This window comes from Lepidothrix coronata, unplaced genomic scaffold (assembly GCF_001604755.1).
Source record: "Lepidothrix coronata isolate B3197 unplaced genomic scaffold, Lepidothrix_coronata-1.0 Scaffold30, whole genome shotgun sequence".
Lineage (NCBI taxonomy): Eukaryota > Metazoa > Chordata > Aves > Passeriformes > Pipridae > Lepidothrix > Lepidothrix coronata.
The window spans coordinates 13,777-32,451 of record NW_016690210.1 but is presented as its reverse complement, the minus strand read 5'-3'; the positions used below and the strand labels follow the sequence as shown (position 1 = coordinate 32,451).

Sequence of the window (18,675 nt, the reverse complement as noted above, 5' to 3'; positions counted from 1 at the left end):
GAATCCTGTGTTGCTTCAGCCCAGCCAGGTCAAGTGCTCCTTTTCCCTATATCTGCCTACTTTTCCCTCTTCTTATTTTCCCAGGCAAAGTTTGATCTGGGACTTTAATAAAGAGTATACTTTATTTATATATTTATATTTATTCACCCAAAGAAGGTTCCTGACTAAGGCTCTAATTTGGAGTCATTGTTGACCCTCACCCAAAGTCTCTCATTTCTCTCCAGTCTCACAAAACATTTACTGTTTCCCACATTAGATTTAAGCAAGAGACAGCTGAGTAAGCAGCAAAGAAACACCTGGAAGAAGAGAAACACATTTAAGAGAGAGAAAAAGCAGTTTTTATTGTAATGGCGTTGGGAAAAAAAGGATTTTGGTTGTTCTCTCTCTGTCCTATTAGCTTGGAAGGAAGGAGTAAACACTGGGGTTACTGAGCGAAAGAGAAGAAAAGAATATTTAATTCATTCTGTTTGCATTCAGATCTAAAATTTGAACAATAAAGACAATTAGGTGGGTTTTTTAATGCAACAGGGGCCAGTTGTGGGGTGTGCTGTACCCTCTGCACTCTGCCTGTGCCCACACTTGTGGTGAGGGATTTAAGTCCCAGCTTAAGCCCTTCCTTGCACCAACCCAGCTCGTGTTTCCTGGTGCAGAGAAAACACATGAAACTGTTTTGTCCTTCTTCTGGACACGCCTTGTGAGCTCGTGGGGCTCGTAATCCTCAGAAACAGGGGAAGGCAAAATGAATCTGTGGAGATTAGAGAACGGGCTGGAGGAACGACCTGAGGTGGCTCAGCCGTGTGTGTCGGCTCTGTTGACAACCTGACACGTCTGGAAATCCAGGCAGAACTTCAGAAGTGCCCGTCAGGGTTTAAATTCACACAAAGGAAAACGTTTTCTGGAGAATTCTTAAAGGGAGTAGCGGAGTGAAGTGCTGGAGAAGTCCTCAAACACGGAATGTATAAGGGGAGAGCTCTGATTGGTTTTTTGTCTTCCAAGTAATCATTTTAAATGACTCAACTATTTTCAATTTTATTTTTTCCCCATGGTTTAAATGTTCAAGAAATCGTTGGCAGCTCTCAAAACACCAGCAGAGTAACGTTCACCCTCTGGTTTTGATCCTGTTTAAAGATTTTCCAGCTATCCATAACTTTTATTTCATTTAGTTTACACTCTTCTACTTGTATTACATACATTTATTTTGTTTATTGCAATCTGGATTGGTGGCAAGGCCAATTAACAGCTGCTGAACTCTGCTGGTTAAAAGCTCCCTTTTCAGTTGTATACAACCTTGCCAAAATCCAATTGCTCAGGCTGAAATTTGTCATTTTGATTGCTTGCCTCAAGCAGAACTATTTTGGAAGGGTTCAGCAAAGTCATTCCAGTAGTTTCCAAAAATGAGGCTCCCACAAAATGTTAACACATCTAGCAATTAAAAACAATTTCTGGTGGCCTTTTTTTCTTCTGACTGCTTTGAGCCTTTGTCATTTTGAGCAGAAATGTTATATTTGCCATCTGGGATGTGACTTTTCTGTGTTGCAAAACTGGCCAAGTTATAAATGTTTAGAAAGACGAAGTCTTACGTTTGTGTGAGTTCAGGGAAGCAGTTTATTTTGTTTTTTCCATGAAAACTTAACATCACTGAGCCAAATAGTAAACACTAAGGAAATTAAACCAACACTGTCTCTGCAAGGCTTAAAGAAATCGTGGTTTTCCTGAATTGCTGCTTCATGCTTCTGTAAGCGATGCTTTGGTCAGGAACTGAAGCTGAGGGAATTGTGGTGCCCCTTCTGTGTTCCCAAGAGACCACAATTGTTTAGGAGGAAATGCACCTCCTTGCTTGGAACCAGACGGTCACAGAAGCTGGAGCAGGGAGGTCAAAGGATGGAATGACAAAGGAGTTCAGAAGGTCTCATCAGGAAACTGGAACCACGGAGTATTGGGCAGGGTTTGATACTTTTGGGTGGAAACTGGGACTGGGAGGGAGGAATATGAGCTGGGATGTGAGAACCGGAGGAGACCAGGAGTCAGCTAGTGTGGGAACGGGCTGGGCTGGAATTCTGAGGTTAGGGAATGGCCTGGTGCAGTTCTGGGGACTAGGACTAGCCAAATAAAGAAACAGCACTGCTGAGGGCTGCTGGGAACCGTGGTGACGATCCGGGCTGGGGAAGGGATGGGGCTGGACCCGAGCTGACGCAGGGGAGGTGGAACAGAAACACCCACCACATCTGGAGGCATCAGTGGGCAAAGAAGCCCCTGAGCCTGCTGCCCAAACCTTCCGCTGCCTCGTTGCTCCTGTGCTGTAGGAACCCCCCCAACAAAACGTTCAACTGGTTCCCTTTCCTGCTGAGTCAAGGAGAGGACAACAGCTCCCACCACTGTCAGCTGCTTCATTAAAAAGAGAGGTGGTGGGTCCAACAGATCCAAGCAGTCGTGCTGAGGAGCCATGGGGGTGCCCATATGTTGTAACAGAGCGTATTTCTTTGCTTTAAATCCAGGAGACAACATGCTCCTAACGCCATGAAAGTTGGAATGTCAAGAATTAAAGTCCTCTGTGCAATGAATTCAGTTAATTCTGCACAGCAGTGTCACTTTAGTTTGTCGTTTATTAACTTCTTCGTGTTCAACTTTGCAACCTTAATATTCTTTTAAGATAGCTTTATGTGTGCAATGAACATGCAACTGGAGCAGGAGGGAAGCTTTTATCCCCTGGCCTCAGTTAGATTTTCATGTCAATTAGACTAGCTGGCACTGGGTTTAATAACTTTCTAATTGCCATTGCAGCACTTAGCTAGATCAATGCCCACCCTTCCTGATAAAATTGATTTTAAATAGCAGTTGTTAAAAGGCACCAGGTGAAAAGCAAGATAAGATTAATAGGAACCCCTCTTTTCTTCCAGACAACTCTCATTAATAAAGCTTGTTTCTTGTTTTGTTTTAACATGGGTTTGCATTAAAAAAAAAATAAAAAAATTTATATATTTATAGAATTAAACCATTCCAACACTTTCTGAGTTTCCTTTCTGAGATGTTGTGGATGGGAGGGAGAAAAGGGAGAACAGTCCCTTCTGGAGAAGGAATATAATGCCCCAAAAAGGATTTGTTACAGCTCTGAGGACTGGAAAGCAGCTTGGGTGGTGGGCCAGTGTGGTCCCACAGCCACCACTTTGCTGACAGCTCAGAAATGTGCTGCACTTCGAGCACGTTCAACCTTCCTTTGTGTCCTCACTGTACTGTGTGGGTTTGTTAAGTGCACCATCTGTCAGGATAATGAGACCATTTTCACTTCCCTGCTCCATAACCTCCTGATGTAGATGAAGAGCTTGGAATATGGACCTGCTTTCTCCTTTCACAGGGACTTTATTGGAAAAACATGCTTGCTTTTACCCACATTAAAAAAAATAAGAAGGTGTGTGGGTGTGATTAATCAATACACAGGCTATAAAAAGGTGGGTACTCCTTCTCCTTGCTACACACCTGAGAATAAACCCACTGCAAGCCAGGCTTAATGAACTACACTTTAGTCAGATGCCTGTCAGATGCTTGTCAGAACATGTAACTGCTCTCTTAGGGGAGAACAGCCCCTCCACCCTTCATCTGAAATAGCAGCAAGTTCAAAAGGGTGTCGCTGAGTCAGTGCCTGGGACCTAGAAAGTTTGGAATTTTGGGTTTTTTATGAGATGGGGAAAAGGCAAAAAAAAAAAAAACAACCCACAACGTAGAAGCAGGATTTGAAGTACTGTGTAGTGCCTTTGGTGCCTGACCTTGCTCATTAATCTCTGCTCCTTTGAAAAGGCTTGGAAAATTACATTACCCTACACCATCAGTCCTCACTCAATAAATACAGACACTAAAGTCAGGGACGAGAAATCCCACAGAGCTCTGGTATTGACTTGTTAGAATTCCAGGCTTCCAATACAGTAACTGCCTATAAGTAATGAACAAGCTGCTGAGAAGGACACCTTGCCCTTCTGGGTTCATTCCCCCCTCTTTTATGGGATCTATTCATGGCCACTTTTTACTCCCTTATGCTAAACTGTGAATTGTCCTGTGTGCCAGTAAGGTCTTTTCTATTACTCTGTGAGATGAAATGAGAGGAAGAGCAGAGCTGTGCTCGTGTTCTGTCTCAGAGCCAACAGTCACCTTCACCTCAGCACCAGTTCCTTCAGTAGGGGAGGGGAAAGAAAAAAAGGTGGCAGGGATGTGGGATGGAATTGTATCTCTTCCATTACAGAATGATGGAGCAGTGACTTGGGTGCTTCGGCATTTTAAGAACATGTGAGTTTACTTGTCCTGTGAAATCAGAGCTCTCTGTTGAGGGCACATCAGCTCAGATTCCAGTGCAGAAGCCTCCTGTCCTCCTTACCCAGAGGTGCTGCACCAGGACCCAGGGAGGAAGGATAGGAGGCACACGGAGAGCTGTGCTTGGAGGTGCTCACTGTGGCTTTCTGTGCAGCCTCATGTCAGTGTGAGCCTTCCTTGGCTTGGGTAGCAAAGAGGAGCATGACCAGGAGTACCTTTCAAAGGATTCTTGTCTTCTACAGACGTACATCCAGCACATCTGCCTCACCCATCCTCTTTCTTTTTCCTTCATTCTCAGTCCTGCAGACCTGTACTGGCTGCCTTTGACACCTCCTGGGTGCAACAAGGTTCCCTTGAGCACCTCCAGCCCTTCAGGATGGCAGCAGCCATCCCCTGGCTCACTGTGAGCTAAATAGCAGAGCTGAGGTTTGGTGTTTGCAGCAGCTTGTGAATTCAATTACAGTTCTCACAGAAACTGTCATTTGGCTGCTTGTTCGTGTGAAGCATTTGATACAGCTTGTCTTGGTGTTAACTCTAATCCCTTATTAGAGATAGAGAAGGAGTCTTATTGATGTACATTTAAAGGCATTCAGGCACACACACATACACAAAAATTCACTATCTTTGGAATGAGTTGAAAGGAGGGCAAGAGGTGCTGATATGGGGGGTTTTTTGCCTGTTCAACTGTACATCTATAAAAAGAGAAATCTATGCAGAATGTTCCATCAGCTCCCGAGGGAACATGAGAGGGTCCAGATCAGCTGCACAACTGGCAGCTTCCCTGGCCATCTCAGCAGAGGGAACAAATGTTCATTTTGACCCTCTACTGCAGGTGAGCCGTTCTCTCCTTCTCCATCCCGTGGGATGGGAGCACGTGGATGGAGTGGGGTGAGAAGGTATGCCTGCCTTTGTTTTATTTTCTTCCTCCCTGAACAAAAGTAAGACTTCTTAGCTGCTACAGTTTCAGTGTAGTACCTTTCACAGGGGCTAAATAATTTATTAGATGAGAAGGAATTTCACATGAAACAGCAGATAAGTGTGTTTATCCCAAATTCTGCAGTGTGTAGCTCAGGCACCACTCAGGCTCATGAAATGTCATTTATTTGGTTAAGGATCATTATCTACATCTGAACTAGTCCTCCTGAGAACTAGCCAGTATAGGAGGGGGATTGAAGGGTGAGATCTGTGCTGTCCTAAAAAGTCTGCCTAAAATAGGTCAGATGAATTGCACCCTCTCAGTGTCTGCTTTTCTCCATTGGATTCTTTCTCAAGTTTGCTGCTGCTGAGCTCCAGTATTTCCAAACCTGCAAGTTTGTTTGTTTGTTTTTTTTTTTTTTTTGCTGTTGGACTTCATGGTCCTAAGGATCTTTTCTAACCTAAATGATTCTAAATTAGATTAAGCAATTTTTTCTTAGGAATTGGCCAGAGATTTTTATCTGGAATCTGATTTTTGACATATCCAGCCTAATGAGCTTCTGCACAACATGTAATGTGGTTTTCCAAGTGGCTCTTGCACAAGCCTGGAATATACTGACAACACCCTCCAGCATATAATTTCTTCTCATCCTCTTTCAGAGCTGTATTGCCACAGGATCTTAATTTATCTCCCCTGAACTGCTGTTTCAGTGCTATCCTGCTTTTCTCCTGAGGAACCCCTCCCCTCTTCCTAAGAAAGTTAAGCAAACCAGCCTGCAGGGGAAATAAACATAGAATGTGGCTTTTTTTTGCGCTCAGTGGAGACAGGGTAAACTCAAATTAATGATTCTGTTTGGGTAACAGCCCAAGCGAAAGGAAACAGTGGAAATTTCCTAGATCCCTCCTGCCACAGGATTCCTTTGCTCTACGGTGGAAAGCTACAGCTGGGTGACTGCTTTCAAGAGCCAGGAGATGTTAAAATTCTGTCCCTTTGGTGGGGAAACGTCACTCTGCAGAACATTCAGTAAGACTTCTGGGCAGACCCCCTGGATCCAGCGCTCCCTCTGGTTGAACTCGTGGATGCTGGAGCAGAAGTTACAAAGCCCGTTGAGGCAGGAGCATGTGAGACCTTCTGGCAGGCCAGGTTTCATGGTAAATCCATGCCTATCAGAGTATCCTGGGTTTTGCTTAGACTGTGACTGGACTATCTTGGATCTGCTGCAGAAGTCTCGGGTTTCTATCCATCACATCTCTTGTGTTTGGTTTGGTTTTACGGAGGGGTGACAAAATTTCCTTTGCCAAGTGCACTCCTAAAAGAATCTCTCGGAGCACGATTGTTCAGCTCAGCCTGTGCTGTGCCCTGTGACAATTCTGCTCTGTCCCTAATGGATTCCAAATACTTCCTTGGGCATTTTTTAATCCTAAAAGCCCCACTTCTATCTTTGATAATTGCTCAACTGCCTCCCCAAGCATCCCAGAGCTGGCAGGTAGTGCAGGATGTTAAAAACATGTGGTAAATACCTGTATTAAAAAGGTGGATTTTTCATGGCGGGATTCTGCCAAATTAATTAGCCCATTACCAGCTGGGAGCAGTGCCCCCCTTTTTGCAAATAGAAGTTGTGCTTTTTGGCCATTATTTAAGTTGTTTGTCTCTTGCATTTAATCTGTGCCGTAAAGTGAATGCTTCTTGCTGATAATCTTATTTACAAGGCACAGAAGATACTGAAATAGAATCATAAAATCATAGAATGGTTTGGGTTGGAAGAGGCTTTAAAGATGATCCAGTTCCAACTCCCTGCCATGGGCAGGGACATCTTCCACTAGCCCAGGTTCCTCCAAGCCCTGTCCAACCTGGCCTTGGACACTTCCAGGGATGGGGAATCTACAGCTTCTCTGGGCAACCTGTTACTGTTTCTCACCACCCTCACAGGGAAGAATTTCTCTGTAACAACTCCTTTGCTTAAGAATGTGGTATCAAATGGCAAAGCTCAGTTTCTGTATCTTATGCTGTCCACCTCCAAATGTATAATTAAAAAAAATTGTGATTAAAACCTGGTGACGGATTTCACAAGAGGAGGGTATTTTTCTCACTGTGACTTTCCAAGTGCTCATGTAACAGTTTTTATTAAAGTTACCGTGGAAACTTCAAATAGCCTCTCATGAGTTGCTAACTGAGATCTGTTGGTGTACAATCACTCCTGGAACTGCCCTTATCTTCCACTTTGAAGGTGAGCAGAGCAAAATCTTCCTCATCATTGTCTTTATTTTGTGTGTGGAGAGAAACATCTTCTGACTCCATACCGTGCTGCTCTTCATAGAATCACAGAATGACCTGGGTTGGAAGGGACCTTAAAGCTCATCTCATTCCAACCCCCTGCCATGGGCAGGAACACATTCCACTAGACCAGGTTGCACAGAGCTCCATCCAGCCTGGCTTTGAACACTTCCAGGGATGGGGCAGCCACAGCTTCTCTGGCCAACCTGTGCCAGGGCCTCACCACCCTCACAGGGAAGAATTTTTTCCTAATATCTGATCTAAACCTACTTTCTTTCGGTTTGAAACCATTCCCCCCTTGTGCTGTCACTACATGCTCTTGCTAAACGTCCTTCTGATTGACTCCTCTCCTTTTTGTGACTGACAGGTTTTCCTCTGTAACCTGTGCCTTCTTCCCCAGCTCGTGTCACTTTGGGCTTTGAGCCCCCTTTTCTGCCACTTCTGTGTGGCATATTTTGATTGCTGTCATTTCTCTGAGCTGATTCCCTGACTGCTCTTACAAACTGCAGGGGGGTGGTGGGGTGAGGGAGCATTCCTGGAAAGCAAAGCTGTTATGCAGGTCAAGATGCTGGAAGACGAACACCTCTCTTTTGCATTTCCCTGTTGGTCATCCCACAATTAATAGTGAGTGCCAACTCATTTTACACCAGTTCTCTTGCAGTGTAGAGCCACAAAGTGTTTTGAAGTGCTGGAGGCAACATCTCTCTTAGAATAAAAAAAACAACAACGGACTTAGAGCCTTTTCTCTGGCTTCAATGCAAAGTGGTGCAGCATCCAAAGGGCTAAACTCTCTTTCCCTCAAGACCCCAAGGTGTTCTCATCCACCCTACCTGCCAGGTGGGGTCCCGGCCATGCTGTGTGAGCACAGTAGCCTGGCAGAGGGTGTCTGGAACAGTCCCAGCCATACCAGTGAGTATCCCATGCTTAGGGAAGCTGTGGATGGTGCCTGAGCCGTGCCGTGGCCTCGCATGATGTGCTGCCGCAGGGGTAGCCTTGAGGAAGTCCTCCTGTTTTTATTTTAAACGTTCCTGCTGAAGACACTTTTGCAAAGGTCATGGCACTGAGGGGTGGTGGAGGGGAAAGAATTTATTGTTGTGCATTTGTAACCGCACTAGGGCTCCCAGCTACAGCTCCAAGTGCCTGAATGCTTCCATAATAGGGAAATAAGTGATCATATATTAATCAAGCAGCTGACGAGCGAGTCGAGAGGGTGGTTGCTTCATGCACTGCTGAAATGCAGCTCCCTCCACAGCGAAGCTCTTTAAAGGCACAGTGTTTACTGGGAAGTGAGGAAACTGGAAACTGTGGAGGAAATTAAAACCACATCACTGTAATTCCCAGTTAAAACTCGGCCGGCATGTTGGGGATCACGTGTGGGTGCAGGATGGGTGCAGCTCCAACAGCTTTGGGCTGGATTTGTGAGGAGGATCTTGGCATTCTGTGCTGGAGGAGAGGAGTCAGGGCTAAGGGTGTTATCCCTGCTGGTGGGGCATCGTTCTGCAGGGACAGAGGGACCTGACTTGGTCCCCAGCTCCGCTTCCTTTTAGATCTCAGAGGCTTCTGTGGAATTTACCAGTCAGTCCAACACTAAGAGATGAGATTGTACAGCTGAGATGGCCATTTCATTATTTATATTTATTATTTATTCCTAGTTAAACTTCCATGAAGTTTGATCTCCGTGTGAGGATGTGAATTATGGCCTCTCTAGTTTCATTCCCAGGACACTTCATAGATCTCCATGAACAAATACATACCTATCCAAGCATCAGTTATGCATTTGAAAGCCATTTTAAAAGGCTGTCAGTGACACATTAATTATTTTGAAGATGAGGAATGATTACTTAATAGTATTAGCCTTCAAAGAAAAACAATATTTGTCTCTGCATTAATTGTTGAGCAAAATCAATTCATCTGTAGTTGGCTACAAATTAGTTGAAAATGCAATTTTTGTAACCTGAATTTTATTGCTATTCCTTTCTGTTCCATTGTGTTACCCCCATGTACTTAATTCCGTGCTACTTCGTTTATCTTATGTCAGAAATAATGTTGCTGCTCTTGAACAGCGACTGCAGAACATTATTACAACTAGGAAAAAAAAAAAGGATTAATCAGACACTTCAAAAGCCTCATGCTGAAGTAACATTTTTAAAATCATAAAAGAACGACCAGTATTTTTTACAGCAAAACTAATTTTTGAAATTCGAGATAACAACACTGTATTCTGAAAGTAAAGGTCAGTTCGAAAAATAAAGAATTCTAGTTGCCTAATAAGGTCATCTGCTTTATCCCAAATTGTAATTTACAGTTGAATCAAAAGACATTAATTATTTCTGCCTTGCTTTGAGTGACGTTATGGGGCCAGTTGGTGTAGTTCAGATAAAAATAGCTGTTACATTTAATCTGATAATTAATGATAACCTTTATTTCCTTTCACACAAAGCTTTTGAAGTCACAGGAGACTGCTGAGCTCCAGGGGTTGTTCTTCAGCTTCAGAGATGGTTCCCATTTGGACATTACACTTCCCCAGCAGTCAGCACCTTCCAATAACCTAACATGAAAAACAAAACCCCATCTATAAACCCTGAACTCCCCACCATCAAGTGCCAACCTCCTGAGACTCCAACAGAACTGGCAGCTTTTGACTTTGGAAGGGGGCTCTTGAATGTCTGAGTTCGTTGTGAGGTGAAGAAACACGAAAACCTGTAGTGATGTAGTCACAGAATATTCTGAGTTGGAAGGAACCCACAAGGATCATCCCGGTCACAAAAGGAGTATCTCACCCCGCTTCACTTTTCGTGAGCAGGAAGGAAAATTATTGTTATTCCTAAGCTAATTAGGGAAAAATTCTGTCCTTAATAATGAAGTGGATGAACATTTGTGGCCAAAAAGGCTGATGGCATCCTGGCCTGTATCAAAAATTGTGTGGGCAGCAGGACCAGGGCAGTGATTGTCCCTCTGGGCGCTGGTGAGGCTCCTTGAGTGCTGTGTCCAGTTCTGGGCCCTCATGGAAGAGAGACACGGAGGGGCTGGAGCATGTGCAGGGAAGGGAACGGAGCTGGGGAAGGGGCTGGAGCAGCAGGAGGGGCTGAGGGAGCTGGGGGAGCTCAGCCTGGAGAAAAGGAGGCTCAGGGGGGACCTTCTCGTTCTCAGAGACTGGAGAGCCTTATTGAGAGGTTGGCTGTCTCCTTTCTTCAGCCATAAGGTCTGTTATGGTGTTATTTTATGTCATCTTGCAGATGGAAAGGGTTGGATTGGTCCTGGGCTGCATTAAAAGCAGTGTGGGCAGCAGGGCAAGGGAGAGGATTCTGCCCCTCTGCCCCGTCAGGTGAGACCCCCCTGCAGAGCTGCCTCCAGCCCTGGGGAACAGCCCAGCAAGGACATGGAGCTGCTGGAGAGAGTCCAGAGCAGGCACCAAGATGATCAGAGGGCTGGAGCAGCTCTGCTGGGAGGAAAGGCTGGGAGAGCTGGAATTGTTCAGCCTGGAGAAGAGAAGCTTTGGGAGGACCTGATTGTGGCCTTCCAGGACCTGAAGGAGCCAACAAAAAAGATGGAAAGAGACTATTTGCAAGGGCCTGGAGTGACAGGAGAAGGGGGAATGGCTTCAAACTGACAGAGAGTAAGGTTAGATTAGATAATATGAATAAATTCTTGGCTGTGAGTGTAGTGAGGCCCTGGCACGGGTTGTCCAGAGAAGCTCTGTCTGCCCCATCCCTGGAAGTGTCCCAGGCCAGGTTGGAGGGGGCTTGGAGCAACCTGGGCTAGTGGAAGGTGTCCCTGCCCATGGCAGGGGGATGGGACTGGGTGATCTTTAAGGTCCTTTCCAACACAGGCCATTCTGTGACTCTATAACTCCCCTAAAAGATGAGCCCCTCTTTTTCCTTCCTCAGTTAAATACACAGGGGGAAGAGCGGCCACATGAACTCTTGGCTTTTAAAACTGTTACTTTTAAGGAGTTAAGTGTGGCCTCCACACATCCAAGCACCCATATGTTTTCTCTAGCTGGCTGGTTGCTTTGTGGAGTCTAGTCAGACAAAATGACTCTTCCCATCACATAAAGATAAAGATAATGCTCCACACGAATGTCGACATCCGTGAGATTTCTGCCCATTTTGGTCCTCTTTAATTAGGGACTGTTCTGCCTCATTGGACGGGCTGGTGTAATAGCTTGGGATCAGAGCAGCATAAAGATTGTCACAGCTTGAGAAATCTTTGGAGCAGTGGGAGGTAATGATCCTGCCTGAGGCAAAATACCGCTTCTGGCATGTTATGGGGCGCTGTGATTCTGTCCCACACTTCATTTAATCTTTTTTTCCAAGCGCTGCAGTTTAGCCCCTGAAAAATGCAGTAGTTTTATGAGTATATTCCATCTTCACTATGATCCTGTAATTCCTGTTGGACGTGAGCAGGGGTGGAAGGTGGCACTTAACACATGAAATGCCAGTTAGAGGCTCCAGCCCGTGCAATTTTTCGTGCTGAATGGTTTTCCAGAACGTGACAAAAAAATCTCTCTTTTATCTTCTTAGGATAAAATTCTTCATCCTGAGAATCTCTTCATCTGGAGGATGGAGAAATTCTTAGGATAAAGTTGGAATCCCCTTTTCTGCCCAGTCCACCTCACCAGCTTCTGCCCTTCCATGAACTGGTCTGTTCAGGCTGAGTTTAGCAGTCACAAAAAAGACTTTTTGCTTTAGACTTTTGCCACATATGGAATAAGCAATGTTTTCTTCTCCCTGTGTTGTCACAACTCATTTTACTTTCTAGTTGAAAAGTAAATGAAAGAAATAGCTGAAGGCACATTTGTGAATAATTATACTTGCACCACATTTCTTCAGAGTTTGATGGGTAGATTTGTGTGCAAGATTTTATTGTTTTCCTTCAGCTTCATTATCCATCCAGTGCTTGCAATGGATTATGAGGTGCTGTTGTAGATTACAGGGACAGAATTCTAATGTTTCATCTGGAAATGGAACACATAGATCTTTTTTCAGTTGCAACGATGTGAAATGATGGTAGACTTGGAAAACAGCTAATTAGTTTTTTTTTTTTCAGGCTCTCCTGCTGGGATGACTGTGGCATGTGGTGAAGTAGAACCTTCACCCTGCAGGTTGTCTCAGATTTTAGTCCTGCAGCACCAGGCTGGGGGGTTCCTTGTCATGGTGGGACTCATCAAGCAGTTGACGTTGTGCTCCGGGGGGTTTGTTCCACCACTGAACAGTTTTGCCTAAATGGACACATGGACAGGGTCAGTCCATGTTAAACACATGATTTTGGAAAACTCGTTGGATTACCAGACTTTTGTTATGGCCAAGCCATGACTGTTCTGTTCACCATCCCTGTTGGCAGTGACCAGAACCCAGCAGGGACACAGAATGACTCCCCTGGTTTGTCATGGCGTGTTCAGAAGAGTGGGAGTCTAAGAGAAGGAATTTGGACTAAGTATAAAGAAATCTTTCAGGGAAAACCTTGGAATAGCTGAGTGTGGTGGGAAAGGTTAGAGGGGTTTGTTTATTATGGTGCTAATGAAACCAGATCCCCTCAGAAAGTGGGAAGTGCAGATCAGTGCTTATCAACCCTGTTTTATTTCTAAATCCCACAAACCACAAGCAGATTGTGAGTTTGAGTCTACTGACAACACTCTTAGTCCTCACAGTATCCTCATGTAGGTCTGTGGTAGTCCAGGGATCCTCATAAATCCATGTGGAAGGAGTCTACACATAGTCCAGGAAGTGTAGATATCAACAGAAGTGTGTGTGGATGGGGAGGGAATCCAGATTTACCTTTATTGCCACGCAAAGGTAGCTTAGAAAAAGGTTGTTTGTTGTCAGATAGAATTTTTGGCCCCACCAGTAGGAATGAAAAAAGCACGTCCGGGGGTCAAGGGTGTGCCAGGGTTTACCTGTGCTCTGGGCTGCTGAGATTGAGAATTCCCTGTGTCTTTAGATCACTTCCAAGCTTGTGAAGGGAGAGCTGAGAGAGGGAGACAGTGACTAACCATAACCAGCCAGTAAGACACAGTGTAATTAGCAGGCTGTGATATATTTTAAATCACTGGGCTGCTTTTAGTAAAGCAACTCAAGGTAAAAACTGAGATCTTTTTCCTTTAGACAAAGCCCAAGTTGGCACATCCCTGAATTTTTCTCTCCAGACTGACAATCCATCTGTTAAAGTATCTGTGTTGTGACAGCCATCAATAGGAAATGTTTTGGGGAGAACTCCAAGAAAATCCACTCCCAAAATTTAGGAAATACTCCATCCAGCTGTTTTCAGTTTTAACGCAGGACTTAAAACTCTTTAAGGAAATTTATCTGTGTAATTACATACACACATTCATATATTTTCTCTATATACTCAAATGTGGATGTACTGTTTATACATGTATATATTATACATTTATACATGTGTAAGAAAAAGGGAAAGGTGGGCATGGGGAGAAAGAAAATACAGGTGTGTCATCATACATTATATACAGGTTATATACATGTCATTTTATAATGTAAATTAGGCATATATGTGTAATCATTGTTTATATATTTCTATACCATCTGCTAATGATGAATTTTTCATTACTCATATAAATGTCTTGGCCCTTTTGAACACTTCTAATTTCTTAATCACAAGTCTAAGTCACGGCTGAAAACTTCTCATCCTACCATTTCTCCGTAGGGATGGGAAAAAGAGAAATCCAGAAGGAGATCATAGGGAATTTTGGCTTTGATTTCAACAGAAGTGGGTCAAAAAAAAATAAAAAAGGAAGTCAGGTCTTAAGACGTCATAAATTATTATTGTTATCTCCAGGTACTGTGAATTATTGTAGTACAACTGATTTTAAGGCAGTGATGGTGATTCACAGCAAGCAAGAGATTTAACTGGCCTGAAAATTTTAGAGAAAAAAAAATATCCTGAATGCTGGATTTCCTTAAGTCTGTAAGATCTTAACATGAGATTGCTGAGTCACTATTGCAAGTTAACATAGTGCTGAGAGTTGGCTGTAATAGGGAATGAGTTGTACAAGCCAGATTTCATCAAGAGCTACGAAACCAATTGTGTCTGCTCATCCACCCGTCTGGTTTTCCCTATTGACATTTCCAAAGGACAGGAATTTATATAATGAAAGGCTAAAATCGATGCACAAACCCAGCTTTTATTTTCTACTGTTAAATTGCTTTTAACCCATAAATACCAAACCAAAATCAGTTCAGATTTCTCCTTGGCTGTATCACATCCGACCTTCACATCCCTTTCCCCATGAAAAAAACCCCAATAATTGTATTTCTGTGCTTAAGGTGTTTGTGTTGCTTGAATAGTTGCACAAATCATGCAGATTCTTGGATTAAATGGCTGTAGAAGTGTGATGTAATGTTTGTGGCATTGATTTTTCTTCCATAAAAATCTTTGTTTTGGTAACTTAGCTTTTTATTTTACTGTATAATTAAAGTTTTTGTGAGCTCTCAAGCTGTTCTCCTCATCCAGACTTTCCCTTTCTTCTTACATTTTCATCTTTCTTCTCAAATGTTCTAAGTAAAACAAAATATTAAGCCAGTATTTCTCTGATGGTAACATAGCTGCATTTGTTTGGTTGTTGCAGTTAAAATAAAATCAGTCTGGAATATTGCAGAACATTCCCTTTAAAAATTTGCTCAGCTTAGAGTGGTCATAGAAAATAGACACAAAAATTGAGTTCTGAGGAAGTACAAGAAGTAAAGTCACAAAATACTGCAAGACCTCATGCTAGAATCATGGAATGGTGTCCTTGGTTTTTAGTGTGAAGGAGAGAGACAATGGGAATAAGTTTTTTTTTCATTTTAATAGCACATTGAAAGTGTTTCCTTTCGTTTGCATTACCAATACCTGGGGATGAGCATCCTGGGGGTGCTAATGTCAAGAATAAAAAGCAAAGTGGTTCAAAATGGGTGATTTCCCCCAGTTGCTCCAAGAAGAGCTGTCTGCAGACTCCTGGAATGACGTTCGCTGCAGGATTGGGATACAACAGTTACATAAGTGAGTTTAACAAACAAGTTTATGGAGAAGAGAAACTCGGTGGTGTGACGAGGTTAGTGGAGCGAACATGTGTTCTCACTTCCTGAGTCCAGGCAGTTTAGGGTTATCTTCCCAATGAGGGCAGGAATTTTCCCAGGGCTGCACTTTTAACATGTAGGTGGGTGAGGCAAAAAATTCAGCAAAGTCAGCTGGGTTGTCCACGTGGAGGCCGAATGCAGCTGAAGGAAAAGCTGAGGACTGGGAATAAAGGAAGGCAAAGAGCCAAGGTTTGAGGATGAAAGGCAACAACAGAGCCTGGAGAGAAGTGAGGGAAGCAGCACAGTGGTGGAGAGATTGGACATAAATGATTCAAAGGGGAAGAGCGGTAAGTGTTGAAAGGGATGAGGCAGGAAACAAGTGAAAAGGTTGGAAATTAGCCTTAGGAAATATTATCTCTTCCTCTGATGTGGGAGGTGCGGTAGAAACACGGCCTTAATCCCTACATTAAAATATTTTAAGCTGCCTTTTTTTTAGAGTAAACATGGAATCAAAGGATCATTTAGGTTGGAAAAGACCTTTAAGTTCTACCTTCTCTCTTCCCCTCACTTTTAGCTCCCCAGGCAGAAGTGGGACTTGCTGGTGTGACTATTGGGAATGGTCCTGTGCAGGGCTAAGGGTTGGACTTGATGATCCTTGTGGGTCCCTTCCAACTCAGCAGATCCTGTGATTCTGTGCTCAGAGGTGATGCTGGGTGAGTGCTGAGCACCATTTGGATGCCACTCCTCAACGCCCAACCACCCACAGGCTGTCACGTTGGCAGGGGTGGGGGATTTGATCAGCTGTGTCTGACAAAACTGGTTCCATTTTTCAGCCTGAATGTGCTCCTCATCGTCGTGGCTGTGTCTGTGAAGGACAAAAGGGCATCATCACTCTTTGAAAAAACTGTTGACGTTTTCTTCTGTTTTCCCTGAGCAGATGGGCAAAAGAAGGTCCAAGAGGAATTTGACATAGACATGGATGCTCCAGAGACAGAGCGGGCGGCCGTGGCGATACAGTCCCAGTTCAGAAAATTCCAGAAGAAAAAAGCGGGGTCCCAGTCCTAGTAGCTACCTCACAGCGTGAAAACAAAGCAACCCCGAAATGATTTATCAAGAAAACCAGAAATAACACAAAGATGCATGTACAGAAAATGATCGATATTTAAAACCCCCGTCGGCAGATAACGACCCATGAGCTTGTGTGTGACTTCATCCCAGGTGTTTCACGCCCATTTTCCCCTCTGTAACTCACCATTTTACTCGATGTTGTAATAAAAAAAGTTAGGGTGAAGTAATTAAAGCGTCTGCCTTCATCTGTCTTTTCATATTAATCCAGCAAGTGCAGCGTTACAAATGAGCCCGGCCCAGATGCCTCTTTCCCTCCTCACGTAAAGCTCGGAGACGTGAGAGCGCCGTATGTTGCAGGGTTTGTGCTGAGGGATGAGAGCGCTGCTTACCTCATTTGGAGAACTCCAGCTGCCAGCCAAATGTGACAATAAAATTACTTTCTCCTAATGAGCTGGAAGCAAAAAGTTGCAGGCAGAAGCTGGCGCGAGGGGAGGGGGCGTAGGAAGCAGTGAGCACTTTATTGTTGTCTTGCAGTTATGTCAATAAAAGGGGTTTTAAGTGGGGAGATTGTCCCTGTCCTTCCTCTTTGCATGATGACATTCAGAGTTACCCAGCTTGGACCACGTTGACTGTTACGGAAAAAAATTAATAAACCGAACACAAAACACCTTTGGAAGTTTGGGGTTTGATTTTTTTTTTTAATAAAAATAGAAACTGACTCTCTAAACTCTGGTTTTGATGCAGCTTTTCAGTCTTGAGATAATCAGTAACTGTTTCTATGCCATCTCTCTCTTTTCATATTATTTTCAGTCCTTGAGGAGTAAATCATAACAAACTACCTGTCTCCATTTGCACTATTCTGTATCAACTATGAACCCCTTAATTTATCACTGTGTTAGCCCAGCTTGTGATTAACAAGAAGCAGCCACAACATGTCTTAAATTGGGAAATGCTTCTGTTTCCTCCCTGTTGTAAAACAGCAACAGACCAGTTTCAGATCAAGTAAGGATCTTGTTTGCCTTCAGACCTGATTAGGAATTGGCTGCCCATATGGAAGGTTTGGAAAAGATTTAATCAAGTACCTTGTACTCAGAAAAAGGAGCTGCTTAGATTAAAGTGGGACATGCACTACACAGAGATGGTTAAAAAAAAGATTAAAAATCTCATCCTCCATCAGCAGATTTAGGGGTTCCAGGAGGCATCTTCGTCCCTAGGGAAATGAGAAGCATTTTTTTGAAGGGCTGGTGTTTGCAGCGGTTCCAAGGAGGCAGAGTGAGCTTCACCTCCAGGCTGGCAGAGGCAGGAGTGCTGGGTGGTGACAGCCTGCCAGCCTCTCAGGGAACAGCCTGGAGCTGGGACTCCTTCAGGTGTCACTCCCAGCTTTGCCCAGAGGGATTCTTTTCATCCTCTCCCATCTCCTACCAGAGGGTTCTGATCACCAGGGCGAGGGACAAGTGCCTCATTAGTCCCTTCATTTAAACAGGGAGCTACAACCCAGGGGTAGGAATAGAGGGAAAGGAAGGATCTCATGGCAGTGGCATTGGCTTCCTATGGGAATGCTTGAGGGATGCAGAGGGAAGGCCCTCAGCCTTATGCAGGTTAAGGCACTTGTGGTGCTGGGCAAGAGTTTAGTGAGGAGCCCAGAGCTGGTGGTGGGTGCCAAGAGCTCTGGCCCTTTGCTGGCTATGAGGAGCCCCCAGGGATGCTGAGCAGAGGAAGCCTCATGGGTCCTGTGGATGATGCAGAAGGCACACGCAGAGATGACATGTGAGGTGCTTAATAAGCACAGCTTAATCCTGGGTGAGAATGGAAGGGGCTTTTTAGAATCTAGTTTGGGCTTAAATAGGTAAATGCTGCCTAGACCCTGCCTGTGGCACCTCTGTCTGTGCCAGGTCCTGGCCCCACACAACCTACCCACTCATCCCCTGCAAAATCAGAGTTCTCCAAGCTGCAGCTCAGTGTTTTCATTCTAGGAGCATATTTTTCTTAGCAGCACTGTTTCTCTGCCTCTAAGAACTCCCCAAATAAACCTCCAATAACGCTGCTGCTGTGCTCAAAGTGTGGTTTGTGGAGGCCCCAGTTACACCCTCTTGTCTTTCACAG

The 18,675-nt window shown here is 44.2% G+C and overlaps 1 protein-coding gene across 1 annotated transcript in view; it reads left to right on the top strand.

Annotated features, from left to right (window-relative positions):
- The window catches only part of PCP4 (Purkinje cell protein 4), a 50,164-nt gene extending 32,916 nt beyond the window's left edge, over positions 1 to 17,248 (top strand). Inside the window, exon 3 of the mRNA XM_017811019.1 lies at positions 16,442 to 17,248. Within this exon, the coding sequence (XP_017666508.1) occupies positions 16,442 to 16,569 (128 nt within the window). The 3' untranslated portion in view covers positions 16,570 to 17,248. The remainder of the gene's footprint in view (positions 1 to 16,441) is intronic.
- Positions 17,249 to 18,675: the final 1,427 nt, after the last annotated feature.